General features: G+C 48.5%; 7 protein-coding genes across 7 annotated transcripts; 4 read left to right on the top strand and 3 right to left on the bottom strand.

The window, feature by feature from the left end:
* Positions 1-244: 244 nt before the first annotated feature.
* Positions 245-7,896, bottom strand: N7539_007294 (uncharacterized protein; the record flags this gene model as incomplete). Its single annotated transcript, XM_056936895.1, has 2 exons — positions 245-7,718; positions 7,823-7,896. 2 exons carry the CDS (start codon positions 7,894-7,896, stop codon positions 245-247), a joined length of 7,548 nt encoding a protein of 2,515 aa, XP_056787694.1.
* Positions 7,897-8,570: 674 nt separating this feature from the next.
* On the top strand, positions 8,571-9,687 carry N7539_007295 (60S ribosomal eL27 domain-containing protein; the record flags this gene model as incomplete). Its single annotated transcript, XM_056936896.1, has 4 exons — positions 8,571-8,577; positions 8,639-8,694; positions 8,904-9,240; positions 9,626-9,687. The coding sequence occupies 4 exons, from the start codon at positions 8,571-8,573 to the stop codon at positions 9,685-9,687; spliced, it is 462 nt and encodes a 153-aa protein (XP_056787695.1).
* An 8-nt stretch (positions 9,688-9,695) lies between these two features.
* On the top strand, positions 9,696-9,911 carry N7539_007296 (uncharacterized protein; the record flags this gene model as incomplete). Its single annotated transcript, XM_056936897.1, has 1 exon — positions 9,696-9,911. One exon carries the CDS (start codon positions 9,696-9,698, stop codon positions 9,909-9,911), a length of 216 nt encoding a protein of 71 aa, XP_056787696.1.
* A 9,568-nt stretch (positions 9,912-19,479) lies between these two features.
* On the top strand, positions 19,480-20,143 carry N7539_007297 (putative pathogenesis associated protein Cap20; the record flags this gene model as incomplete). The annotated part of the gene is made up of 2 exons (XM_056936898.1): positions 19,480-19,554; positions 19,643-20,143. The coding sequence occupies 2 exons, from the start codon at positions 19,480-19,482 to the stop codon at positions 20,141-20,143; spliced, it is 576 nt and encodes a 191-aa protein (XP_056787697.1).
* A 973-nt stretch (positions 20,144-21,116) lies between these two features.
* N7539_007298 (MAGE domain-containing protein) lies at positions 21,117-22,708 on the top strand (the record flags this gene model as incomplete). The annotated part of the gene is made up of 3 exons (XM_056936899.1): positions 21,117-21,146; positions 21,316-21,649; positions 21,837-22,708. The coding sequence occupies 3 exons, from the start codon at positions 21,117-21,119 to the stop codon at positions 22,706-22,708; spliced, it is 1,236 nt and encodes a 411-aa protein (XP_056787698.1).
* A 1,725-nt stretch (positions 22,709-24,433) lies between these two features.
* On the bottom strand, positions 24,434-26,084 carry N7539_007299 (elongation factor 1-alpha; the record flags this gene model as incomplete). The annotated part of the gene is made up of 3 exons (XM_056936900.1): positions 24,434-25,542; positions 25,610-25,878; positions 26,080-26,084. The coding sequence occupies 3 exons, from the start codon at positions 26,082-26,084 to the stop codon at positions 24,434-24,436; spliced, it is 1,383 nt and encodes a 460-aa protein (XP_056787699.1).
* Positions 26,085-26,158: 74 nt separating this feature from the next.
* Positions 26,159-26,473, bottom strand: N7539_007300 (uncharacterized protein; the record flags this gene model as incomplete). The annotated part of the gene is made up of 2 exons (XM_056936901.1): positions 26,159-26,185; positions 26,267-26,473. 2 exons carry the CDS (start codon positions 26,471-26,473, stop codon positions 26,159-26,161), a joined length of 234 nt encoding a protein of 77 aa, XP_056787700.1.
* Positions 26,474-26,645: the final 172 nt, after the last annotated feature.

Here is a 26,645-nt window from a genome sequence, read left to right on the forward strand (position 1 = left end):
GTGTGAGCAGGCAGTTAAATATGGTGCATATGTTCAATTGTGTTGAATTGATTAAGTAAGGCATCGAACATCGGTTCTTGTTGAGGCATGTATGCACCAACAGAACACAACTAATAGAAAAAGAACGCTCTGGTATCGAGTGCATTGAATAGGAAATCAAAATCAAGGCCAGCAGAGGAGTAACATACAATTGAAACACACGCAAGGGCTCATAAACATAGTCGTAAGAATAACAAATGAAAAATTATGCGACGCTGACAGGTGGCCCGGCAGCTGGTGTATTGTCCCCGGCAGGATTGAGCATCCCCATGACTTCAGCCTCCAAGTCTGCTTGCTGAGTGACACCTGGCGCCTCGACATGTATCTTAGATTGATCAACACTCAACCCTTCATCCAGTTCCCGCTCTTCCTCCTCATCACCGTCCCCTTCACGAGCAGTTTTTGCATCTTCTCCATCATCTGACTCCACCAAACTGCCAGATATGTAGTCTTGGTCATCCCCAGCAATGAAACTTGGGCCATGGTCGTCATGTCCGTCGACCGTACTGACATCGGCGCTGTTCACACTCATTCCGCTCGGGCGCCTTTCTCGTGAAATGACACTTCCAGTGGGTCCGCTGCACATGCTGTCAGTACAAGTCTCAGCGTAGGAGGTCTTGCGATCTGTCGGTGCATAGCTTGATCGGCGCTCCGTCCTAGCATGGCTCTCCAGATCACCGTCAATTTCATCCTCTTCCGGGAAAGCCTCGTTTTCTTTGTTGGAAACAGAGGTGCGAGTGGGCATGGAGGTCTTTCGAAGCGAGAAGTTAGATTTGACGGAGTGGCTGCGCTTCAGACTAGTGATTCCGCTGTTGGCACTGACTTGACGATCAGGCCCGCGATTTCCCATGACATGGCTGAGACTAAGAATGCGGCGCTCTTTACCAATGTTGGGCTGAGTAGGAGCCTGTCCGACTTGGGAAGTGGCGGGGGTCCGGCGTTTCAAAGCCATGCCGACGCCGTTTCCGAGGAGACTGCGTGCATCTCGGGAGTCACGAGCAGTGCTGGTAATACTGATCACGCTAGGGCTGCGGGCACGAGCACGAGAGGACCGCGCGCTTCGATTGCGTCGAAGGCCCATGGTTTGTCCCGAATTAGACCGACTCAACAGAACAGACCGAGCGTGATCGAGAACACCCTCAAGAATGCGTTTCTCCAATTCGTCAGCTTGCCCCATGATCTGTTGCATCTCCTCGTGACGAATTTCCAAAGCAGTCTCAAGACCAGACACCTCCTTGTTGAGCTTGGTGTGCTGTTTGACGAGCTCATCCTTCTCGGCTTTAAGAGTATGGATCATCTTCAAAAGGGAGTCCTTCTCCTCGTGCAAACCGATGATCTCGGCTTCTACCTGCTCTCGCTGGGTAGTACGACGCTCCAGGGCAATCGCAGCATCTTCTGCTTCGCGACGTTTTCGCTCAGTGTCCTCCGCGACCAGTGCTGACTGGATGGCAAACATTTCGTTCATGCGACGAGTGTTCTCCATAATGTCCTTGTGCATTTCGTCCAGTTTCATCATCTGCGTAACGGAGTCCTCTGAGTTCGACACAGGAGCAGGACGCTCGAGCAGGGCATCAAGCTTGTCATGAACCGAGTTGTTACCGTTCGTGACATGGTCAAGAAGCTGGTTCAGCTTGTCATAGATCTCTTCATTGCCCGAGCCCCGTTGCAGGAGTCGATCAAGCTTGGCGTGGAGCTGGTCGTTCTTCGAATGATCGAGGAGTGTGTTGAGAACCTCTTGGACCTGGCTATTCTTAGTCTGTTCCAAGATGTCGTTGAGCTTAGATTGAACAGGGTCATCAGATTCTGCAGGGGGCAGAGCGGGCAGCATGGTAGGTATAGTGCTCGGCAATGCGGATAGCTCAGATTTGAATTCTTCGCTGGATTTCTGTGAGTGGTCGAAGTGGCGGTTGACAACGCTGAGAATTTCGTTCACTGCCTCGAGAATCTGAGGATGGAATTCCAGAAGCTTACTCTCCACGCGCTCAGTGGCGGCAGTAGCTCGCTCAGTCTCGCCTCGAGACTGTTCGTGTTGGGATTTGACTTGACTCTGCATCTCTTCCATTCGGCTGTATGACTCGTCCACCTTCTCAAAGAGAGCCTTGGTGTCAATGCCGATCCGCTCGCAAGTCTCGGTGACACTTGAACCCATTTCTCCTATAACAAGCTTGATTTCTTCGGCGAGACCCTTGGTACTGGTCACCGCTTCAGTATGAGCCAAGTCCCGCTCTTCACCTTCAGAGAGCTTTGCGTGGAGAGAGGCATGTGCGTCCTCATACTTGGCGAGGACCTCGGCGATTTTTTCATCAATTTTCGTACCGAGTTCAACAATGATCGCTGCACGAGTCTCGTCATGCTTGACCAAAGTAGCCGCATCGCGCTCTTCCTTCTCGAGTTTGCCGGCATCCTCTTCACCACGAGCACGTTCGAACTCGCGATTAATGAGCTCTGTAAGTTCCCTGATGCTCTCCACAGTGCTGAAGCTTTCAGCAGTGAGTGCGAGACCTTCGAGAAGTTGCTTGAGCTCGGTCAAGCCTTCGGCACTGCCGTCGAGCTTGCTTTTGAGCTCGTCTCCGAGTTCACCAACAACGAGTTTTGCCTCCTCAATCTTCTCAGCAAGCCCACCGTGCTCGACCTTGCGAGCTTCGAAGCCTTGAGCCGTCAGTTCGTTGTTAGCCTCCATCTTCTCGCGAAAATCGGAGACAAGGGCTGCAAGGTCACTGATTTCCTCTTTAGAAGGAATAGTTTCCACGTCAGGCAACTTAAGTTCATCGATTTGAGTCTTGACTTCGAAGATCATGGCCTCAACTGTCTGAAGGTCCGATTTCATCAGCTTATCAGTGTCAGCCTCTGGGTCTTCTTGTTCCTTTTCCAGTGTTTTGGCTTTGAGGTCCTCCAAAGTCACCCAGACATCCTTGATCAGACCTTCCAGGGCGCCAATCTCGGCCTTGGTAGGGCCATCCGCTTCGAAACGGGAGGACAGTTCCGTAATGCCATCTTTAGCCTCTTTGACGGTCGCTTCGAGTGCTGCGATGTGCTGTGCGGACGCCAACTCGTCTGGGGATGGGAATTTCATCTCATCCATCTGGGCCTTGGTGCTCATTAGAAGTTCTTGAATGGCATCCGTATCTTCCTTGCGAGCTGCGGCCTCGTGTAGATCAGGTGATGATCCCAGATCACCGAGTGCACCCATAGCTACTTGAACCTCGTGTACGGCGGTGAGTAGCTCATCAAAATGACTTTGCTTCAGAGCATCCGCAGGAAGCTCGGCCATACGTGGAGTGGAGTCGATAGATTCAATCTTGGCTTGAAGTTCAGTCATCAGGGTTTTCAGGCTGTCCATTTCGTTGCCAAGGGAGGCCTCTTTGGCGAGCATCAATTCGTTTCCACGAACGGTTTCCGCGTCATCATTTTCCTTTTGGGCGACCCGGATTGACTCGATCTGATTTTTGACGTCGGAAAGGCCTTCCTTTAGGGTGTCCACGATTTCAGAGCTATCAAAAGCGGCTGGTTGCTCCATTAGCTTCTTAAGGTCGTCGCGAATGGCGTCCATGCTGTCATGGAAAGCGTCCAACAGCTCGCTGGTTGCGGATAGGGTGCTTTCTTCGCCATCTTTTCGAGACAGCACTGTCTCCTCACGGAATGTATCAAGATGCTCGCGGACTGCAGCAATGATGTCGTCCTTTTCACTTCCAGAGCTAGCGGGGACGATGCTCATGTCCATGCGCTCACGGAGGCTCTCGAACTCTGCACGCAGTGTACTCAAAATCTGGACTTCTCCCGGTTGGACCTTCTGCTGTTCAGATACATCCCGAATTGCATCCAGTATCTCATCCTTGTCGCTCGTCGCGCTGTCGCGGAGAAGGAGTGTGCTGATTGTTCCACGCAAGTGTTCAAACTCCTTCTCCATGGCGTCCAAAAGCTCTGTTGTATCAGGATTGCCAAGGGGAGCGTTGCTGACGGACGCATCATTGATGGTCTTCTCTAGGTCGGCTTGGAGGAGTCGGAATCCTTCCTTTACGGTAACAATGATCTCGTCTTTCCCTGCGGCTTCTGCAGCAGTTGCAACGTAAGACTCGATCTCACGGCGGACGACCTCCATTCCGTCCTTCACAGCATCCAGAACTTGTTCGGTATCTTTTCCATTCGCTGCGGAGTACTGCTTGAATTCTTCCTTCATTCCAGTGACCACCTCCTGAAGACGGACCATCACCTCATCACCAATGTTAGAATTAGCGGTGCTGTTCGCCTCTTGAAGACCGGCGCTGATAGCCTCCATGAGATCATCCTTGTTCAGCTCGATCTCGCGAGTCATTGTATTGGCGCTTTCAATTCCATCCACGACGGCATGGAAAAGTTCTTCACGTGTGATGCCTGGCTCTTGCACAGAGGTGCTGAGACTTGTCTTCTCTGCCTGTTGCGACTTTTCCAGGGCCTCGGAGACAGCCTCGATGATTTCTGCACGTGTCAGCACTGGCTGCACGGCGGGAACAAGGGCAGTTTCGTCAGGCTTGTTGGATAGTTCAATGCCCTCTGCGACAGCAGAGATGATATCTGCCTTTGTGATGGTCGGCTCCGACAGCGGGTGTGACATCTCCATGCCATCAGCAATCGCGGACATGATGTCCTCTCGTGAGATGGTCGATGTATCAGGTTTGTGGGACATCTCAATGCCGTCGGCTATGGCGGCCATGATCTCTTCACGGGTAATATGAGACGACATTGGAAGAGCCAATGCCGTCTGCTGAGCGCTGAAGGCATCGTTGACAGCATCTACAACGTCTTTGTGGGTGATGCGTGGCTCTTCTGACTTCTTTGAGTTTTGGAAATGGGCCTCCAAGCTATCGGATACCGCGCTAGCGATTTCATCCCGGCCCAGCCCTGAGTCATATGACTCTTTACTGACCATGCTTTGCGTCGCCAATGAGCCAGCTAGAGCATTCAGAATTTCATCGCGAATCTCAGTGAGATGATGCAATTGCTCCTCATTTAGGCCTGGCGGGCTCTGGGTAGGTGGCACACGGTCTGTAATGGCTTGTATGATTTCGTCGCGAACAGCATGTAGGTGGTGGATATGCTCCTCGTCCACTGCCCGCGGAGAAGCATCAGCGAGAGGTCTTTCAGCAATAGCCTGGAGAAGCTCCTCTCGCATAGCGTCGAGGTGATGAAGATGATTCTCATCTAATTCCCGTGGATGAGGATCTGGAATGCGATCCGCAATAGCCTGAAGAATTTCCTCTCGCAAGGAGCTGAGTTGCTGGATATGATCCTCGACATGGGCTGAGGTAGGGTCATGAGCTGTTTGCTCTGCGATAGCCTGGAGAATCTCTTCTCGCATGGCATTGAGGTGATGGATTTGCTCTTCATCTACCTCCCGAGGGCCACTGTCTGGCATACGATCGATGATTGCTTGGATAATCTCGTCCCGCAGAATGTTGAGATGCTGGGTGTGTTCCTCGTCGGCGCTTCCGGTTGGGGGTTCTGGAACAGCCCGGTCCGCAATTGCTTGAAGAATGTCATTCCTCATCGTGTCGAGGTAGTGCAGGTGCTCTTCGTCTAGCTGGCGTGGGGTAGATTCCAAAGCGGTTCGCTCCGTGATTGCCTGTAGAATATCCTCTCGAAGAGTATTGAGTTGATGGGATTGCTCATCCTCAGCGGCCCGCGCAGTTGTATCAGGCTTTTCCAGGCACTCGCGAATTGTCAGAATAATCTCATCCCTCGTGATCATGGGGGGCAACTCGACTTGAGGGGGTACGTAGTTCTGAAGGCCGGCTTGAATGGCACCAACAACCTGTTCGTAGGTCACAGATTGTTCGTGCTTTGGCTGGTAGTCCTTCAGTCCCTCCGAGAGGCACTCCAAGATTTCATCACGCTCCAGGCCAAAGTTCTGCAGTTCAATCTCTGGTTTGTAGGTTTCCCAGGCTTCACGAACGGTTTCAAGAATGTCCTCCTTCTCCATCACCGGACCACGAGGCTGCGAAATTTCTGACTGTCGAATCTCAAATTCGTCCAGCGCCTTTTTCACAGCAGCATAGATCTCGGTGGAGTTGAATGCTGCGCGAAGTTGTGACAATTCGGTAGTATGTTCGCGGCTCTCATTGATCGTGGCAGCGAGCTGATCCCGGAGATCATGGAGACTGTCGTTCACCACTGCAGCCACCTCTTCCGGGGTCGCAGATGGTGTCGGCTTTTCAAAGTCCTCGGTGTTTCTACTGGCTTCGATTGCCTCCAGCTTCCGGGCAATGTCGCGACCCATTCCCAGAACTTCACCTCGCAGTTCTCGCACCAGTGTCTTGACGCTGTTGGTCATGCCTCCACTCTCCATAACACTGTTCTTGACGCTTTGGAGGAGAGGCATCATGTTCTCAGTGGCTGCCACCCTGCCATCGATTCTGGCGACATCAAGAGCCTTGGAAGATGCAGGGGTGCCAGCAACAGATCCTGTAGAGACTGACCGGGCAACATCACCACCACTGCCAGATCCCTGAGCGGTGCCTCGCCCGGACAAGGATCGAACAAGCGCGTTTTTGGAGGGATCTGCCTTGACCAAGTTCAGGATCTCTTCCAGCATAGTCGTAATCTTAGAGTTGGTGTCTTTGTCGGAATCATTTGCGGCAGGCCGTGATTTGATTTCATCAACAAGCTCCAAAAGTCGCTCTTCTCCTTCCTTGGTCGCCATTTCACGGAGGACCTTCTCAAGCAAAGCAATGCTGGCAGAGCCGTCTGTAATTGGCGTGGGCGAAACACAAAGATCACGATCAAAGGCAAATGGATTTGGGCTCGGCAGTCGAGCGGCAGAGTAGCTTCTCTTGGACTTGGGAGAACTATCCGGTTCACTCGCGTTAGGACCCTCTGCAGGCTTCAGAAGTGCGCTGAGATCTAACCTTGTCAGCTCGCCATCCAGCAGCTTAGTAGTCAAATTACAAGTCAAGTCCTTTAGACTTTTTCGAATATCCTCGTCTCTGGCGTTTGTCGCAGCCTTCAGGCTGATTAAGTCGGTAGCATTGTCTTTACTTCGTCGACTTAGATTTGCCATCTCGCGCTGCAGACTGCTCGCGATGTCGGTCAGGCTGTGGATTTGAGATGCGAGAGTGTTTATCGTATGATTCGGTTGTTCCGCCGCAGGTCGATCGGCGATCATTTTCGGTGGCTTTGATGGCGATGGGGGATCCAATTCGGCAGGAATCTGCATATTTTGAAGAGCCAACATGGTGGCTGAAGGAGGTGTGCTCTCTCCAAGAATCGGTTTTGAGAGATACCGACTCGACATGAAGCTAGGCATCTCGCGATCCGCCGTCTTGGGTCTCGTTGGCTCTGCGGTCATGCTCGCATCGGACACCTTTTCGGTTGGATCGAGGATAGTAGCGCGGAGTGGGCGTTCAGGAGACCGGCTTTCGAGATAGTTGAGGAACTCGGAACGCGCATCACTCTTTGTATCTGCGGGTTGAAGTGATTGCATACGCTTGTGATAGCCCTTGACGAGAGATCTCTCCGGAGAGGAGGACTTGTTGGGCATTGGGTTGATTGTGTAATTGCTGGGGGCGGTTTCGCTCGCCTTGTCTGCGAACTTGGCCGCTACAGCTTGAATGTTTGGAGAGACATTGGATCTCGTCGCAGGACTCATGGAGCGTGGATTCAGTGGCAGAGGAGGAGGTGCTCGCTCTGGATCAGAGCTATCCCACCTGTGTTTTCGACGTCTTAGTGACAATCTCCAATCTTTTGCAGCAGCCATGAGCAGCTTAACAGGCTCGAGAAAACAAGGGAGTATTGGGTGGCTAGAACATACATTGGAATCGAAGGTCGTCTGGATTCAGTAGGCACCCCAGAATGCCGAACAAGTTCCCGGTCTTGCGAAGGCATTTTGTGGATTGTCGTGGCTCAAAGTAGCAAAAAAGCTTAAAAAGTTGTTTCAGAAAGGTATTGACAACGGTCAATGCCGGAATGTGAGGGTAGAATGCTTGTAGGTATCAAAATCAAGGGTCGTCAGGTCATATCAATAGCAGCAGCGTCGCTCAGAAAACAATGAAGATAACACGAGGGCAAAGTACGGTGAGTAAGAAAGAGCCAGCACCGGAGATCTGCTTTTGATAACAGCAAGAGTGGAGGTGGAGTTCAAGGTTGGGTACCACTCGGTGGTCACCACATCATGGAGCTAGTTGATGGCTCCATAGCAACAAGCACCCGGTGGGGGGCAACGGGCACGGACACCGTCGTCATGTAAACAAGATCATCTGCTGGTATCCGCTTTCTGCCAGGGCGGCAACGGAGGCGGTGGGTTAATGGAACGCAGGATCGACCCATGGCCGGATCAAAGATACGCCGGGAAGGGATGTCATCCATCCAAATGGAGAAATGTTCCTGAAGAAGCATAGTGCCCCATAGTCGGTAAGAGATCCAATCACGGCCTATCACACAAATGCCGCTTGCCCTGAGCCCTTCGCCCACCCACGCGAAAAAACGAACACTTCGATCTCGACTGTTCCGCATCTCGACAAACCACCCGCCAAAACCTCGCCGCCACCGGGACCTTCACAATGAAGTGTACGTATCCGATTCATTCGACCTCTTGATTCGAATTCGCACTAACGAGATGGTGCGACAGTCATGAAAGTTGGCCGTGTGGCCATCATTACCCGTGGCCGCTACGCCGGTAAGAAGGTACGACGAATTCCGAGTCTTTTTTTCCAAGCACCAGAAATATTCCACCCGAGCGCCGAATCAGAGATACCAGAATAGAATTGGGGAACTGCGACCGGAATCAACGACTGCGGGGGCTATGAAGACGATTGATAGCGGATATTCGATTTCGAGGCGAATGAAGGACCAAAACGGCTGACTTTGCGATTTTTTTTTGCTCGATTCCACAGGTCGTCATTGTCCAGCCTAACGACTCTGGCTCCAAGGCGCACCCCTTCCCTTACGCCATCGTTGCCGGTATCGAGCGCTACCCCCTGAAGGTCACCCGCCGTATGGGCAAGAAGCTCGTCGACCGCCGCAGCCGCATCAAGCCCTTCATCAAGGTCGTCAACTACAACCACTTGATGCCCACTCGCTACACTCTCGAGCTTGAGGGCCTCAAGGGTGCCGTTTCCAACGACACTTTCAAGGAGGTTTCTCAGCGTGAGGACGCCAAGAAGACTGTCAAGAAGGCTCTTGAGGACCGCTACACCTCCGGCAAGAACCGCTGGTTCTTCACTCCTCTGCGTATGTCCTTTACTCCGTGCAATTCGATCGATTTCAGATCGGATCTTACGACCCAGAACTCTGTCTCTCTCTCTCTCGTTTCACCAACAATCTCGCTAATAATCTTGTTTGGGCAGGTTTCTAAGCGGTTTCACTCGGGCGTTTTGTCATTTATGAGCGCGAAGGGTCAAGGGACAAGGCGAGGGGAAAAATTCATCGAGCACATTCGGTCCCTGCAATGGATTGGAAGGCATACACCTTGGCTGGAAACAGAATCGGGAATGTATCGATGAAGTCCAGTTTGCAAGACGGTGCCAGAAAGAAATGGTGACCGTTTCAATGAAATGCAAAACATGAACATTTATTTTTTTTTCTTGAATCGCGCGCGTCCATCTTTAATTCCCAGTCCTTGTGATCGATCCGGTCGATATGAACGATGTGGTCAAGCCGGCCGGTCCTTTGCCATGAATTGCGCAATGCTTCAGCGCATGCAGACACGACGCCCAATTGTTGAGGGTTCGCGCATGCTACGAGCAGCGGTCTTGGACTTTGTGGAAGATGCGCCATCTTCGTTGATTGTAGGTTGTCTGCTCTCAGACGAAGAGTCTGCGTTCTCAAAGACCCAAGGCAATGGAACCAGCGTGGGGGTGTCGAAATCCCACTCCCAACTGCTCGATGAGTTTGCAATGTAGCATAAATCCTGTAAGTTCTTACGCATAGCAGCGCCTGGGTTACAGTATGTGCCTGTGTAGTACATGACTCGGGGAATCATGGGATTCGTTACGCAAGCCGCTGAGTACGTAGAGGTGCCATGCCTTCCCATCAGGGCTATCAGGAACTGGGCCAAGATGGCACATGCGTCTATGCTCAACAGCGTCGACGACACTCGGGTATACCGTATTTGCACATCTTCACCTCCGTCTTCCTGTCATAAGCCTACTTTTGACGAACGACAACGCCCGTGTCCACGGGGTTCTCTGCATGTGAATGTCACGCAGAGGAGACCCAGCATATGACAGAGGCGAACTGACATGCTTCCGAGGTTCTATCTTGGCCAACACCATTCGTCCGATGAAGAGACCACGCGGCCGGATGGCGGATGCAGCAGTGATAGGTAGGACTAGTTAGGTTCTGAGGAAAGTGTGGTGCAGGTTGACTTTGGACGGTTACTGCCGTGTGCCATGTACAATGTCAAATAATACCTTCAAATAAAACTTTGTTGATGATCGACGCTGTACCTGTGCGACGTGAACTCCAATCTTCCAAGAAAGAGGCACTGTAGATCAAGAAGACAGGTACATGTATGAGCCTGTCAGCTCGATAGCATCAGGTATCATCATAGTATTTAACCCGGAAGCCGGTGGATGCCGGATGATAGGTAACTGCTTCATTTTGAACTTTGCGACAGAAAGACCAATGAGCAATAGCTAGTACCTACTACCTAGGTACAGTCTAGTCTATAAAGCATTCACTTCTATTTATCACAGATCCCCTCGATATATCTTCACTACTTACAAACCTCTAAAACGTGCCAATCGCCAGAAAGTGGCCATACATGCAAAGTCTATTCTTTTCGTCACACGCCCATGCTTAACTCCTGTGGCAAGCGGAGAAGCTTGTCGTTATTCGTAGGTGAACTACGAGAAGGAAAAGAGAAAAGGAGAAAACACAGTTGATTGGTGTAAAGAAGATGGGAGGAAGAGTGAGGCTATCTAATATGGGTTGTGGGTCCCTCGGTGGTGAGGCGGCAGAATCATCCAAACACCCCCTGGACTAACAAACCATGCCTCCTTCCTAAAAAGGGAAGCACCTATGCTCGTGGGAAAAGGAAAGCACCTAATAGGGTAAAAACACCTTATGTTAGTATGATTCCTTACCTAGGGGCATCTTATATCCCTAAGAGTATAAGAAATCGGCTATATTAAATCTTTCTAAGCGGTTTTGTGAAGCCGTTAGCAGCCTGTTCCTTAGTAGGAACGCGTTTAAATTTGCAGATACCCTTAGAGACTTAATAGCGAATATAATAATATTTTATATTAATATATTTCGTACGCTAGTGAAATTCCGGATTCTCCGTAAGACAGATAGTACTATTATTATCCTCGAAAATACGAGTCGGAAGGTCTAGAAATATATTAAATTAAAGCTCCTTTAAGAAGAGATATAGCTATATAACTTCCTACGTAGCTAATAAGGCCGTAATATATTCACTTTTAGTTAAAGAAAGCGTAACGTAAGATTACTTTTTGGAAACCTATAAGATAGGTCCTCCTACTAGCTTAAAAACGAAGCCGGACGTAGATATCGCGCTATCTATATATCTTCCTACCTAATCGGTATTAATATAGCCGTAGAGGGGCTTAAGGTTATAGCGGTAATAGATATATAGCTTTTTAGTACCTTTTAAATACCGAAAAACGCGTTTTAACGTAGTAAAGTAGCGGCTTATAGGATTATATAAATATCTAGCTAGTTTAGTAACTAAATATTAGATATTAGGTCTAGTATTAACTATTAGCTAAATTAAGGAACCGATCTTCTTACGGTAATTAAGGACGTCCGCGGCCGAAGCTATACTATTATATAGCTTTAGGACTTCCTTTTTAAAGAAGGGCGAATCAACCGTATATATATCTTATATATTAAACTTTTTAAGGATTTAATTAATATAGGATTCCTATATTAAGAAGATAGTACTATTATCGTTCTATTAAACGATATCGATTATAAGGAATCGATTAGGGATCTTATTATTAGTAAGATTAAATATTTTTGATAATATAGTCTTTAGCTATAGAATATAGTCTTCTGAAGGCGAAATAATAAGATAGTTATTAACGTAGATTAAAACGTAGATACGCTTCGGTAGCTAATTAGATTAATTAAGGTATTAAATTAAATAGAAGATATAGTAATCTACTTTAGACTATTCGAATCTAAGCGTAGTAAATATATCGAAGACTACTTTATACTATTCTCTAGGGCTCTATTTTAACCCGTAGAGCGTCTTTATAAGAAGGCTATATATCCCTAGATACTCTTCGCGGATTCCTTTAGGGAGATTAATATAGATCTCTTCTTTTAATTCCGTATTTAAGAACGTAGATATAAAATTAATCGTATAATATTTCTAGCTAAGCGCGGCTATAATTACTATAAAAAGCTTAAAGCTAGTAGCCTTAGCTATTAATATATAAATATCGAGATAGTTAACGCCTTCGCGCTATTTAAAGCCTTTAGCTATAAGACGCGCTTTATAGGTCCTATTATATTTAACTTTAAAGACCTATCGAAGTAGAATAGGCTTTCTACCCTTAGGTAGGCTTATAACCGTCTATATACTATTTTTTAGTTACTTTTTAAGCTCCTTATTAATTATAGCTTCCTATTTATCTTTTTCTAGATAGGATATAGCTTCCTTCTAAGACTTCGGCTCGGAGTTAAAGAGTTTAGAAGTACTATTAACAAAAGTATTCCTAGAAGTACTATTAATAAAAGTAATCCGGTTTAGTTCCGAAACTATTTTATCGAGTTCTGAAATTATCGAGAGAAAAACTCGGAGACTTAAGTTCTATCTCGGCGGAAGGTCCGTATAAGATCCTTTAATAATATTTTGATAGTATAGTATATCTATACTATTATAAGCCTCTTAGGCTAAAACCGCGTAGCTACTTAAATAGAGCTAAGATTTAATAGCGGCTCTAGAAGGCTTTTTAATACGAGTAGAGCGTCTTAGTAGAGGAATAGTTTCCTCTAGATCTTAACCTTCTCTACCGTCTTAGACTATATTTTAAATAGTATCTAGAATATTACTTAGAATATTATATTACGTATTAACTTAAATATCCTTAATAGATTAACTTAAAAATAAGTTATCTTACGTAGTATTCAAATCTATAGGAAGATTTAGGATAGCCTATACGGTCGGAATAGCTAGAACGGCTAGAACGATTAGAGTAATTAGAACGATTAGAACGCTATTACTATCTAGACTAAGGATCCGTTTAACCTCGCTTCTTAGTATTAGCCTAGGGACTTAAGGTAGCTTCGTATATTCCGAAGGAGGAAGGTCCTTTTAACTTAAAAATAGTATTAGAACTACTAGCTACGGACGTAGATTTATATAATTTAGAGGTATATCTTAAGGACCGCGTTAACTCGGAAAATCCTTATCTAAAAAATCGGTTAGAATATAGTAGTATTAATTAGCCGCGCTTTAGGTATCTCCTACGGGAAAACGTAACGTATCTAAGTTATATATAGGTTTTAGGAGTACCTTAATAGGCGTTTCGTTAAATATAATATTACGCGATATAATAATCTTTCTTAAATATATATTATATAGCCGATAATTACTAGCTTACGAATAGCCTATAAGACGAGCTTCTAATATATAAGGAGAAAGCTTTAACTAGCGTAGTTCCTTTAGAACGAAATACTATACCTAGTAGCTAAGTATATATAGTTTTAATACGTTTAGTTTCTTTCTATAGAATATTTCGTATAGAGTTATACTAATTTTTAAATACTAAAGGTAGTTTATTATAAAATTAATTCTAAGAAGTAGCTTATCCTAAAGGTATTTAGGTAGCTAATTTTCGGTTATAATCGCTATAAGGGGCTTAATAAGCTATCGATTTTTTACTTTAGCTAGACCGTTACGCTACTTAGTATATAGGGGAATAGGATCCTAGGTAATACTAGCCGTCTTACAAAAATTAGCGATACCGGTATACTCGCCTATATTATCGCCTATAATTAATTTTACTTTATAGTTAAATTAGTACTTTAAATACTAAATAACTTCCTTAATCTTTTTAACGATCTAGTCCTTAGACCGTAATAGATATATCTAATAGAAGCGGGATATATTATTAGTGATAGTAATAAAATACCGATAATCTCTAATTACGGAGTAGGAAATTAGACCCTAAATATTAATATATAACCGATTACTAGGTCGAGTCGTAATTAGATTTCCCTTATTAAAAGGAAGCGTATAGCCCTTATCTTAAATATAAGGACTATAGGGATATTTGATTCCTATCTCTTTAATAAAGGTAATTCCTTTAGAAACGGACGGTATTTTAGATACTTTTTATTTACCTACGTAATAGGCGTAGCAATAAGCTAGGTCTATAGGGATAGGCTTAACCTTCGAATCCTTTAAAGCTAAAGCTATATCTGTATTCGAATTCGAACGCGCGAAAGATAGCTATATCGTAGGTATATATACTATAGAAGCGTAAAGCTTATTAAGTTAACCGCTACTATTATAAGTAGTAAGCTAATATTAGCTACGACGGTATTCCGCGTATATAAGAATAGTATTTTTTGTATTATAAAGTAATCTAACGGTTCTAAATATAGAGGTAATACCGTTATTATTAGTTAACTTCGTAGCTAAAATAAGGTTATAAGTAAAGGATAGTATATACTATATCTTCTGAAGGACTACCTTAGAGATCTTAGAAGTCTCGGTATTTAATAGGTTTAAACAGATATCTCCGTATTCCTCTGTAACTACTTTAGAGCTATCTAGTAGACTAACGCGAATATAGTATCTTTTAAAGGAAACGAAATACGATTTAAAAGGAGTTATATAATTACTCGTACTAGAGTTAACTATCTAAATATATTAGTTTTTATTACTTTAGACGCTTACTACGGTAGATTAAATAGATTAAATAGAAGCTATATTTAGGAAGAAACGGTCCCTATTAAATAAGACGGTAGATACGGTAGGTATTTTAACGGCTTTCTAGTCTTTTAAAGTACTAGTCGTAGCCGTAGATATAGATACGTCGGATTTATCCTTCTTAGATAGACTCTTATAATTCTTCCCCTTTAGATTCTTAAAGTATTCGGTAGTAGTATAATTACCTTTCTTCTTATAAATAGTATACTACTTATTATAACTCTTTAAGTCCTTTTCCTTTAATTTCGAATTATCCTTCTTTTTATTATCCTTTAAATAGCCCTCCTTTTTAGTAGAGACGGATATAGCCGAATAGTAACGGCGAGATAATTTAAATAATAGGAATTAAGTAATAACCTCTTCTAAAACGCGCTTACTATCTATATTAGACTAAAGCCGAGTTACTAAAGGTTTAGTAGTAGGATACTACTTAATAGTAAATATAAATTAAGCCTATTACTATATAATATAAATAGGATATAGTATTAACTTCTATACTTCTTATAGGAGATTCTTCTACTTTATAACGAAGATAGCTACGTTACCCCTCTCGCGATAGTAGAAGGTATTCTATTTATTATACTTTTACTAGAAAAGCTATAGATTCTTTTAACCCTATATTTCGTAGATATAATTATACGTAGATAAGGCTATTTTAAATAGATTAAGGAAGATCTTAATAGACTTATCTAAGGATTTAAGTAGGAAGTAAAGATAGCTACTATTTAGCTTCTTCTAGTCCGCGAAAGCCTTATTCTTTTCGTAGATATTTATATATATCTAAGATTTAATTTAGCTAGGCGATATCTTATTAGGGATAGTTCCTTCGTCGGTAGTAATATTAAAACGGACTTCCTACTTAGAAGGGATCTAGAGGTAATTACTTATTAGTAGAAGGACCTCTCTAGTTATTATAAGCTATAATTTAGGGTCTTAATATTTAAGGAAGTATTAAAGGCTCTTTCGCTAAATAGTAAAGTTAGACTCCCCCTTAAGGATCGTTTTAATATTATCTTAACCCTTTATACTAATAGTTATAATCGTGAATTTAATTCGTTAAAGGTAATTCGATAGAGTCGGTTAGTTAAAGTCCCGTTACGGATCTGTAGTCCTTCGGTAGGCTTATAGTCCTAGGCTTCGAAAGGTGATTAGACGCGGAGTCCTACGGGCGCGGAGCCCTTTGTAGCTATTAGATAACTGCAAAAATAGACGCGGAGTCTATTAGATACTGGGTCCGTTATAGCCGTTGATTAGCTGTTCTAAAAAGACGCGGAGTCTTGGGGATTTGCGATTGTGCTTTTGCTGTTTTTAAAGTGCGTTGAGAACGCATCGAATAACGTGCTTTTTGCGGCGTATTCGAAAAGCAGCGCTGTAGGATGGTAAGGATATGCGAATACCCTTACTAGCGCGCTAAAATAGGGCTTATAACCTATTCGTAGGTGAACTACGAGAAGGAAAAGAGAAAAGGAGAAAACACAGTTGATTGGTGTAAAGAAGATGGGAGGAAGAGTGAGGCTATCTAATATGGGTTGTGGGTCCCTCGGTGGTGAGGCGGCAGAATCATCCAAACAGTCGTGCTCTCGAGGACTGTTCACGGCGCTTCGGTTACCGCCACGCGCGTCGCCGATTGAATTATCTGATAGTGCTGGAACAGCTCACATGCTCAGATGTCACGGGACCTCACACCACCTGCATTCACTCACTTAGGTAGTCTTCAACCTGTATAATGCTTTGTAGATACCCTGGTGATCCAAGCTGGGATACGAGTTCAAATCCCCAATGATCCGGCAAATGCTAGTTGATTGCAAAGCGCCTTGAACCTGCCCAATACTGAGGTCGAGAACTGCATGTGGTAGACAGACGGGAGCTGTCGAGGTCATGTTCAACCCTGAGCTGAGCGGATTGGTGTCCACTGGTCCAGTGACTACAAGTACAGAGACGTTATGAGGAAACCACATGGGGATTCGACCTTCGCGAGCGGGTTTGTGTTGGGAAGATTCGTGCTTATGGTTGTTGCGGTGTCTTGTCTTTCATGTGACTGAGCCTTCTTGCATCGCACTTTTGTTAGTGCTGATTGGGCGAACGTTAGGAATCACCTCACATTAATCGAGATCGAGAATACGCGGCAGATCGACTGAGAATCACGTGCGGTTCAAGCATCCCGTCTTGCGTACAGCTTTGGAATGGCTTAATTGCTACTACATGCTTTGCCCCTCGGACCAACTCAGCGATGCCTACAAACGGAATCTTTCCGCGAGTCTGCCACGACCTCATAGGCCAGATTCTGTAGGAGACTAGTCGGTGGAAGCGTGGGCTGCGTGGCGGCAAAATCATGTGAAATGATCAGGCTCTGCGAATTATTTGGCGACGACTAGGACCGGGCAAATGATCGTGTGTCCCTAAGTGCTATAGCTATGTTGTACACTGTAGTGACTGTACAGAAGTGGTTGAGCATAAAATCTACCCTTCAATTTTGCGCCGAGAACCGGAGATTCATCGTAGGGAGCGAATCACTCGGCGTGCAACTTGCACGCCGAGTGCCAAGGGCTGACAATGGTGACAAGGCCTTCCGAGGCCTGGCGGGGAGAAGCTGGTCTCACCTCCCAACGTATGTACTTAAGTGCCGTGGGGACTTGGAGCGAAGGCCCAGAGCTTATAGCCACACTAATCTAAGCATTCGAGCGGAGGGAGACATAGAAGGGATGTGAACTTGTGAAGGGTAGTAATCAAATGGTCCGCAGTTCTTGGCATGTCCTGTTGCCGGGAAGTGGACGGAGAAACCGGGAACAGATATCAAGATTGCGACCAAGTTGTCATCATGGGAAGGGCAAATCGTAGAGAGACAATGGCACTGGGACAGAGGCGGCTCGAGCTAAGCATCACTACTTAGTACTTACTCCATTTCCATGAACAGAGGAAGCGACACTTGTGTGAGACCGTGAGGAGTCAGAGGAGTGAGGACTGCCAGCCTGTGACAAGCTACTGCAGTGATAAAGGGTCCGGAACGTCCCCGTCTAAGCTGAGCGCCAACCATCCGGGCGTGGAATCTCGCGGGACATGAATCTTGTCTGCTAGCTGGGACGGGGGATGCAGGGATCTGGACCCAATCACCGGGTCGGGCAATGCGTTCGTGTGTTGAACACGATGAAACACATTCCGAGAGAACGCCAAAAGAAGCCCCCGAGGAGATAACCCTCCTGCGAACGAGCCGAGGAGCGCAGAGAATGGAGGTAGTGTCATCCTTTGGACTTTGTGATAGTGGCACCGTTTGTCTCCCACTTTCAGGTGATGCCGAGTCCATGCGGTGGACAGAGAACATCACGGCTACCTCCACGGGAAGCCGGTGGTGGTGAAGCCGAACGAGCGGCCAAGTAGTGGTACAATAGGTTTAGTGGGTTACAAGGTTGGGGGGGGGGGATCTTTTCTCTTTCCGTAGGAGGTTTGTAGCTTCGATCGACGGGTTCTGACTCGCTCCTGATAGACGGGACAGGAGTATTCTCAAGCAGGTAGTAGCACGGCATCAGAGATACGGTACGTCTGAGATTAGCACAGATACATCGACCATCACGGCTTCTGTACACAAAGGCTTGGGCACAGGACTTCGAACGTAGTAACGTAGCAGTAGTCTGTGCTTTTCGGAAGGAGGAAGAGCCAGCGTTGAGCATCGCATTTCTTCCCCGAGTGGGGCAAACTCACGGATGAACGCGGTCGAGGCGCCATTGGGAGACCCACAATCACATGTGAATCTCTTGCTCTTATCAAGCCCTGCCGTGCGACGAGGACAGAATTGGGAATTTAGGACAATAGGACACCGGTGCTCTCAGTCGCAGATGCACAGTCAATTCCGGCATCTCAGTTGGAAAGATGTGTTTCAGTGGAGAGATGCAATTGCGAGATCATTTAATAGAAAGAAGGCGTCATCATGAAAGACTAAACAAAATATGATCGATGGTCGAGAAAAAGGGTAAAAGAGAGGGGGGAGGGAAAGCCCTTGGCGGCCAGCGACATGACGGAATAAGCAAAGACCAAATTCAATTCCAGGCGGCGTTGATTGCTTGTAGAACTGTCCAAAATTCAATCCCTGAGTAGAGAACCGCCCCCGGGCGATGGCAAAAGGACTCGGCAGGGAAACACGAGTACTGGGTGTACTCAAAGCTGGACGTTTGTGCATCGTTGGTGCACAGATGATGCGATGGTGCAGGGACCTTCCAACTGTTTGAGGGACTTGGAGGCCGTTGGAGGAGGCCAATTGCATAATGCGCGCGCAATCAGGCGATCACATGTGAAAACGACCGCGTTGACACTGCCAGACTGGACTGGCCGCCCTGTCTCATTCCGTACTATTTTTTTTTCCTCTTCTTCTACTCCTCCATCCTCTCTATTAATTTCCTGCCTTTTTCTTTGCTGCCTCCTCTTGTGGGCTATATATTCTCCCTTTTTACTCTCTCGATCATAAGTACTGAGGTGTGGTCTGCTCGACAGCGCTCCATCGACTTTTTGAACAGCTCACAGACTTTGCCTCTTTCCATTAACCTCTCGGTCGTATCTCCCCTCTCTTCCACATGCCCCACGCCGAGTCAGACACGATGGGTCAACCAATGGTCAATGGAGAGAAGGCTCATTCTCAATTCCTCGAGGTAAGACATCTCACACTCTGGACTCATCGTGTGGTCGCTCTCGGTCAGCCCTCCTCGCGAGTCCCAATTCACTGACCACCTGAACCAGCATCTGACATCCTACCCCGTGGTCTCGGATTCCATCTCCCTCGTCAAGAGTAACGCGTACGCTGCCAAGTCACTGCAGCTCAGCGACCAGGCGTATGCGCGCTTTGCCAAGCCGGTCCTGCCCTACTTCTCCACGCCCTACAGCTACCTCGCTCCTTATCTCGCTCGTGCCGACGCCATTGGCGAGAAAGGCTTGAGTGAGATTGACTCGCGCTTCCCCATCATCCGCGAAGATACCCAGAAGATCCGAGGCACCCTCTACGACACAGCCGGACTCCCCATCCGGGTCGCTGGTGATGTCAAGCAGCATCTATTCCAGACCTATGGCTCGGAATACAAAAAGTGCGGTGGGGACGGCGTGGTTGCTTCCGGCAAGGCCGTGATCACAACGAGTCTGGTGCTCTCCACCGAGTCGCTGACCTACCTGACGACTTGGTTCCAGAAGGCCAAGGAGGAGAGCAAGGACGTGATCAACGAGAAGGCCAACAGTCACGGAGCTTGATGGGGTCTGGGCCTTTTTTTCGGAAGCGTGTGCTACTTTTTACCTATTTCCCCGGATCTTGACTCTCTCTCTCTCTCTCTCTCTCTCTCTCTTTTTTTTATGAGTGGTTTCCTCCTCTTTTCTCTTTTCTTGTCATTGCTGTGCCAAAGGATGACAGTTCCAAGTTTTCTCTCTCCTCGTGGATTCTGTCCGTTTTAGATAAAATGATACCTTCACAATATTCCTCGCCCCTTTGGATGATCCAACTGATCGATAGAACAAACAGCTAGAGTCTGATGGAGAATTCTCACAAGAGTGGCAGGTGTATAAATTCAGAGACAGTAGAACTAGACAGTAGACAGCACTACACCGATACCACTGCATGACTGCATCACTGCAGTATCTCTCGCCATCCCTCCGCTTCCTCGAGTCTCCCGGTATCGAACGGCCTGGATCCAACCCCTCACCTCCGCCAGCGCATCGCCCGAGCTCACCAGGCCCAGACCCTCCCTTTCCCTTCCTTATCGACACCAATCAAGTCTACCACGCGCTCTGCAACAATTCACGATCGTCCCGAACATACTCTACGGGTCCCTCAGTAAGCTTCACGGCGACGCTCATCAGCTCGCAAATCATCCATCTCCACTCTGCAAAGAGCTGCCGCACGTTGTCCTTCCTCAATGATGCATCATCACATGGAGGTCCCGAAGTTACCAGTAGACTACCAAGCGCATAGATTCGTGGCGGTCCACCCCATCGATAAGAGCACGCACGGACCACCTTGCGCTGCGTCGGGCTTATCGGACTGCCGATTGTCTCTCATCTTGTCGCGTCGCGTCGAGTCGAGTTGAATGATCATCCGCATCGATGCGAGCCTGAATTATGAACACCAGGTAGATACCGCGCATACACAAAGAACAAAGACAGTCTGGCACAAAGAACGTCCTCGCACACGATCCACACCCCGACACATTCCTCAATGTCATCTACAGACATGTCGTTTCAAGGTCGCAAACGCCGCGCAGTAAGGAAGAAGAAACTCGCCCCTCGTCCATCTGCCCCTCGTCCACGTGCCCCCCCTCTCTCTCTCTCTCTCTCTCTCTCTCTCTCTCTCGTACTATGATCTCTACACCAGTACCTTCCTGGGCTCATCCCGTCATCGTATACACCCCGCTGACCATCACCCTCTTCAGCCTGACGGCGACATCGCACCCAGCCAGACTCAGCGACCCCGTCCCGACAGCGACGCCGCATCGCCCGAAATGTCCGGCAGCGATACCGAGAACGGCGGCTCGTCCTCGAATTTTGGAACCCTGGTGAAGAAGATGGTGCGATTGGCGTTGGCCAGCGAATATGCGCGGTTACCGATTCGCCGCCCCGATATCAGCACCAAGGTCTTTGGGGAACAGAGTGCGCGGCAGTTCAAGACGGTCTTCGAGGCGGCGCAGGTCCATTTGCGCAATAAGTTTGGAATGGAAATGGTGGAGTTGCCTGCGAGAGAGAAGGTGACTATCTCGCAACGACGGGGTGAGTTGCCCGGTCCTTTTCTTGTTGGCATGTTGGTCCTGTAGGATCTTGGGTGTAGCTGCAGCTGCTCTGGAGAGACGAGTATTCTTGGAATTTTGCCAAGGCCACGGTGATTCGCGGGTTCCCGTCACTTTGCAATACGATGCATGCGAATCATATAACCCATCTGACTGTGGTCGTTGGACAGCCGCTCAAAAAACCGAAAAACCATCCTCTACCAGCACCAAATCTTGGATTCTCACCAGTACACTGCCCGCGGCCTATCGCACTCCGGTCATCCTCCCTCCTACACGAGCACCCTCCACCAACACAGAAGGGACCTACACCGCCCTGTACAGCTTCATCATTGCCGTCATCGCACTCAATGGCGGCTCCCTGGGTGAACAAAAACTCACCCGGTACCTGCGGCGCATGAACGCCGATGAGAACACACCCATTGACAAGACGGAAAAATTACTCGCGAGACTCTGTCGGGAGGGATATCTGGTCCGGACCAGGGAGATGGACGGCGGCGAAGAGATCATCGAGTTCATGGTTGGGCCGCGAGGCAAGATCGAGGTGGGCAGTGGGGGTGTCGCGGGCATGGTGCGAGAAGTGTACGGGCATGGCCGTGGAACCGGCACTGGAACTGGAGGGGCAGATAATGATGACCTGACGCAGGCGGAGCGGGAAGCACGAGCGGAATTCGAATCGAGATTGCGGACGAGCTTGGGAATTGTCAGTATGCGCGATGAGCAACAGGCAGATGATGAAGATGGGGATCAGCAACGGCAGGCTGCAAGGTCAACCCAGCAGCAGCAGCAGCAGCAGCCGCCGCCGCCACCGCAATCACAGCCGCAACAATCGCAGCGAGTGGCTACTCGAGAGGTGACTCGAGACGCAGCTCGGACGACCCGTGTAAGTGAAGCTCCGCGACGGTCGTCAAGGAGGGCCACAACGGCACAGCAGTCAGATGATGAAGAAGAGGATGAGGATGAAGAAGAAGAAGAAGAAGAAGAAGAAGACGAAACAGATGACTCGGACGGTTCGATCAAAGATGAGGATGAGGAAACTGATTGACACCGTTTTCTTTTTTAACAAAACATTTCTTCTTTTTCCCTGCAAGCACCGCATCTTTGATGCCAGTCTACTGCTCAATCTCATAGATTGAAAGCGTACCCCCCATGAAGTCGAGTGAAGAAGAGCGCCCTTCCTTTCAGGATGTGGCGAACCCTCCGTTACTTCAAGCCTCTGCTGGCACATGTATGCCTCGAGGCGTGGTAAAGAGTGCTGTCTGATAGCGAGGCCATATATATCCCACCGTATCAATGGATTAAATACTAGGCAGTAGGTACTAGGTAGTAGTGATTGATGCATACCTCTTCTCCCGCCCAGCTCGCCCAGGCGGCACTGATAAGCAACCAAACCCCCCCCCCCCCCCCCCCCCCCTCAGACATTCGCATGAAAATAAGACGCAAGAAACTTCCCTCAAAAGAAAAAGAGAATCGTCTGTAGATTACAAAACAGTTAATCGATGTACATAGTACATAGTACATAGTACAATTCAAACCCCCATCGACCTCGAGAGGCGCCTGAGAACAAGACGGCGTCGCATCGGCTCCTTCCAGGGACGCCCTCAAGCCCGGGCTGGTTTCTCCGTTCCATGGAGCGCCCCCCAACACCAAGATATATCCAGACCACCTCCAAGGCCGCCGCTGGACTGGAGATAACACACGACCTCCATCCAGAGAAACACTAGAAGGGCCCTCAAAAGCGAACCTCGGTACGTGAGGTGCTCGCATCCACACAAGATCTAGCTACCTACAACCAATTCAATCTCCGCCATACTCAATCGAATCGCGCCGTACCTGGCACCAGTAGCGCTGAACTCTCTACACGCAGTCTACCTATCTAATACTTCCCCCTTCCCGTCTACATCCATATGTACACGATACACTATACACTGTACAGTCTACTTCATGTTAGTCTCCCCCCCCCCCTCCCCCCCCCCTCCCCAATCTCCAGGGAATCAACATCCCCAGGTACCCATACCACATGGGACAAGCCTTGAAACAAATACCCAGCTTTACAGGAAGAACAAGATGTCCAAGTCATTCAGATGGCATTGAGTCCAGGACCAGCCCATGACGTACTGCTCTCAGCCCTGTACATATTCTACTTCAGCTCTCTCCCGCGCGGATGAGGTGCCCGTCATGAAAATTCTGAATAACGAGAGGGTCGTATGAGAAGTTACTCGTAGTCGCAGGGGAATTCAGGTTCATGGATTGAAGTCCAAATTAAAGTGGTCGATGTCATACACTTTCATAAGTGATGGCCATGGAAGAGAACCCGGTCCCATAGACCAACAGGTCCCGAGGACTTGAAGGCCACAAAAGCTGTTATCCCGAACCAAGCCAGACGAACGGTCGCGAAAGCGTGGCTCATAACTACCCTGATGGCTACCTGACGCCGAGCGACCGCTAGGTGCTGGTCGTAACGACCTCAGCAATCGCTAGGTCCTGCGACAAGGTCGAACACACACAACACTACAAAGACAGCGGTTGGAAGAGAATTGACGCAAGGACACCATGTCGACGAACGTTACACGAACAAAAACTACAGGACTACAAAGCGAAAGGAAAAAAAAAAACAATTGACATGAGTCACGAAACTGTATGTAGTATTGTCTCAACTACACAGCGAGGTCTAGCTCCCATCCCAGTAAAAAACATTTTTGTTTGTGAAAGAAAAAGGGTAGAGAAAAATTCATCACGGCATCGCTTAGGGAAGTCATCCGCAAATCATTTATTTCTTGCCAGCCTTCTGGGCGGCCTTGGTGACCTTACCGGCACCACCGGCAGACTTGTCGACGGACTTGATGACACCGACGGCAACGGTCTGACGCATGTCACGGACGGCGAAACGACCGAGAGGGGGGTAGTCGGTGAAGGCCTCAACACACATGGGCTTGGAGGGGATCATCTTGACGATGGCGGCATCACCGGACTTGATGAACTTGGGGTGGTCCTCAACGGACTTACCGGTACGGCGATCGATCTTCTCGAGGAGCTCGGAGAACTTGCAAGCAATGTGGGCAGTGTGGCAGTCGAGAACGGGCGCGTAACCGGCACCGACCTGACCGGGGTGGTTCAGGACGATGACCTGAGCGTTGAAGGAAGCGGCGGCAGCGGCGGGGTCGTTCTTGGAGTCGGAAGCGACGTTACCACGACGAACCTCCTTGACGGAGACGTTCTTGACGTTGAAACCAACGTTGTCACCGGGGACACCCTCCTTGAGCTGCTGGTGGTGCATCTCAACGGACTTGACTTCAGTGGTGACGTTGGCGGGGGCGAAGGTGACGACCATGCCGGGAGCGATGATACCGGTCTCGACACGGCCGACGGGAACTGTGCCAATACCGGAGATCTTGTACACATCCTGGAGGGGAAGACGGAGGGGCTTGTTGGAGGGACGGACAGGGGGCTCAATGGCGTCGATGGCCTCAAGGAGGGTCTTGCCAGTGGTCTTGCCGGCCTTGGTCTCCTTCTCCCAACCCTTGTACCAGGGGCAGTTGGTGGAGACCTCGAGCATGTTGTCGCCGTTGAAGCCGGAGATGGGGACGAAGGGGACGCTCTTGGGGTTGTAGCCAACCTTCTTGATGAAGTTGGAGGTCTCCTTGACGATCTCGTTGTAACGGTCCTCGGACCACTTGCAAGTGTCCATCTTGTTGAGGGCGACGATGAGCTGGCGGACACCGAGGGTGAAGGCAAGCAGAGCGTGCTCACGGGTCTGGCCATCCTTGGAGATACCAGCCTCGAACTCACCAGTACCGGAGGCAATGATGAGGATAGCGCAATCGGCCTGGGAGGTACCAGTGATCATGTTCTTGATGAAGTCACGGTGACCGGGGGCATCTGGGGAGGGAGGTTGTTAGCACGAGGTACGGAGATGGTGGGCATGGGCAACCGAGTGAGAACATACCAATGACGGTGACCTCATACTTGGCGGTCTGGAACTTCCAGAGAGCGATATCGATGGTGATACCACGCTCACGCTCAGCCTTCAGTTTGTCAAGAACCCAGGCGTACTTGAAGGAACCCTTGCCGAGCTCGGCGGCTTCCTTCTCGAACTTCTCGATGGTACGAGAGTCGATACCACCGCACTTGTAGATCAAGTGACCAGTGGTGGTAGACTTGCCGGAATCGACGTGGCCGATAACGACGATGTTGATGTGGAGCTTGTCGTCCTTACTGCGAGACAAAGTCAGTGCGATGTTCGTGGATGTAGCAAGCAACTTGTTCTCAAGTGGAGCAAGTCACGGTCACAATCCCGGTCCCGGTCCCGAGGAGGAAGAATAGGACGCCAGTCAACGAGACAGCCGGGCAGACACCGCTGTTCATCGACGGAGCCCATCGTCATCCTCGTCGGGCGACCAAATGGCAAGCACGTACCCCATGGTGACGGTTGATCAAGAATGAATTCTTGTAGTTCTTTGTAAGATACTAGAAGGATTCCAAAGGGAAAATTTGCTCAGAGACTACGGCGTGCGTAGAGGTACTGAACAAAAAAAAGAAGGAAGGGTTAGAGAGAAGAAAAGAAGGAGAGAGGGAAAGGATGGAGGGGGGAAGTTATACGTACTGATGCGGACGAGGAGGGGAAAGAAAATTCTGTGGGAAGCGGCAGGAGGGGGAAATCCTTATATGGAGGGGCAAGCGAGCCCAGGCCAGAGGCGAGAGTTGGGTTAGCCCTTTCCGCTTCGGGGCCACTGACCCCACTCTGGGTGGGGTCAGTGGCCGTGGCCTGTGGTTGGTGCGTGTGCGACTTCGATTTGCCCGCGCTGTGCATCCATTGGGCAGGTGGGGGGGTTGGCAGTCAGAACACGAGTCCAACTGTCCGACGTCCCGCAGGCGGGGCATTTGCAAGAAGGGCCTCCCAAAAAAAATCTTCATCGGACGACCAGAGAGGGCTGTACTGTAGACTTTGGCTCAGTCTGCCGACTACACGTATTGTCTGGGTA

The sequence above is a fragment of the Penicillium diatomitis genome (genome assembly GCF_028827545.1).
Source record: "Penicillium diatomitis strain IBT 30728 chromosome Unknown utg000010l_segment0_segment0, whole genome shotgun sequence".
Lineage (NCBI taxonomy): Eukaryota > Fungi > Ascomycota > Eurotiomycetes > Eurotiales > Aspergillaceae > Penicillium > Penicillium diatomitis.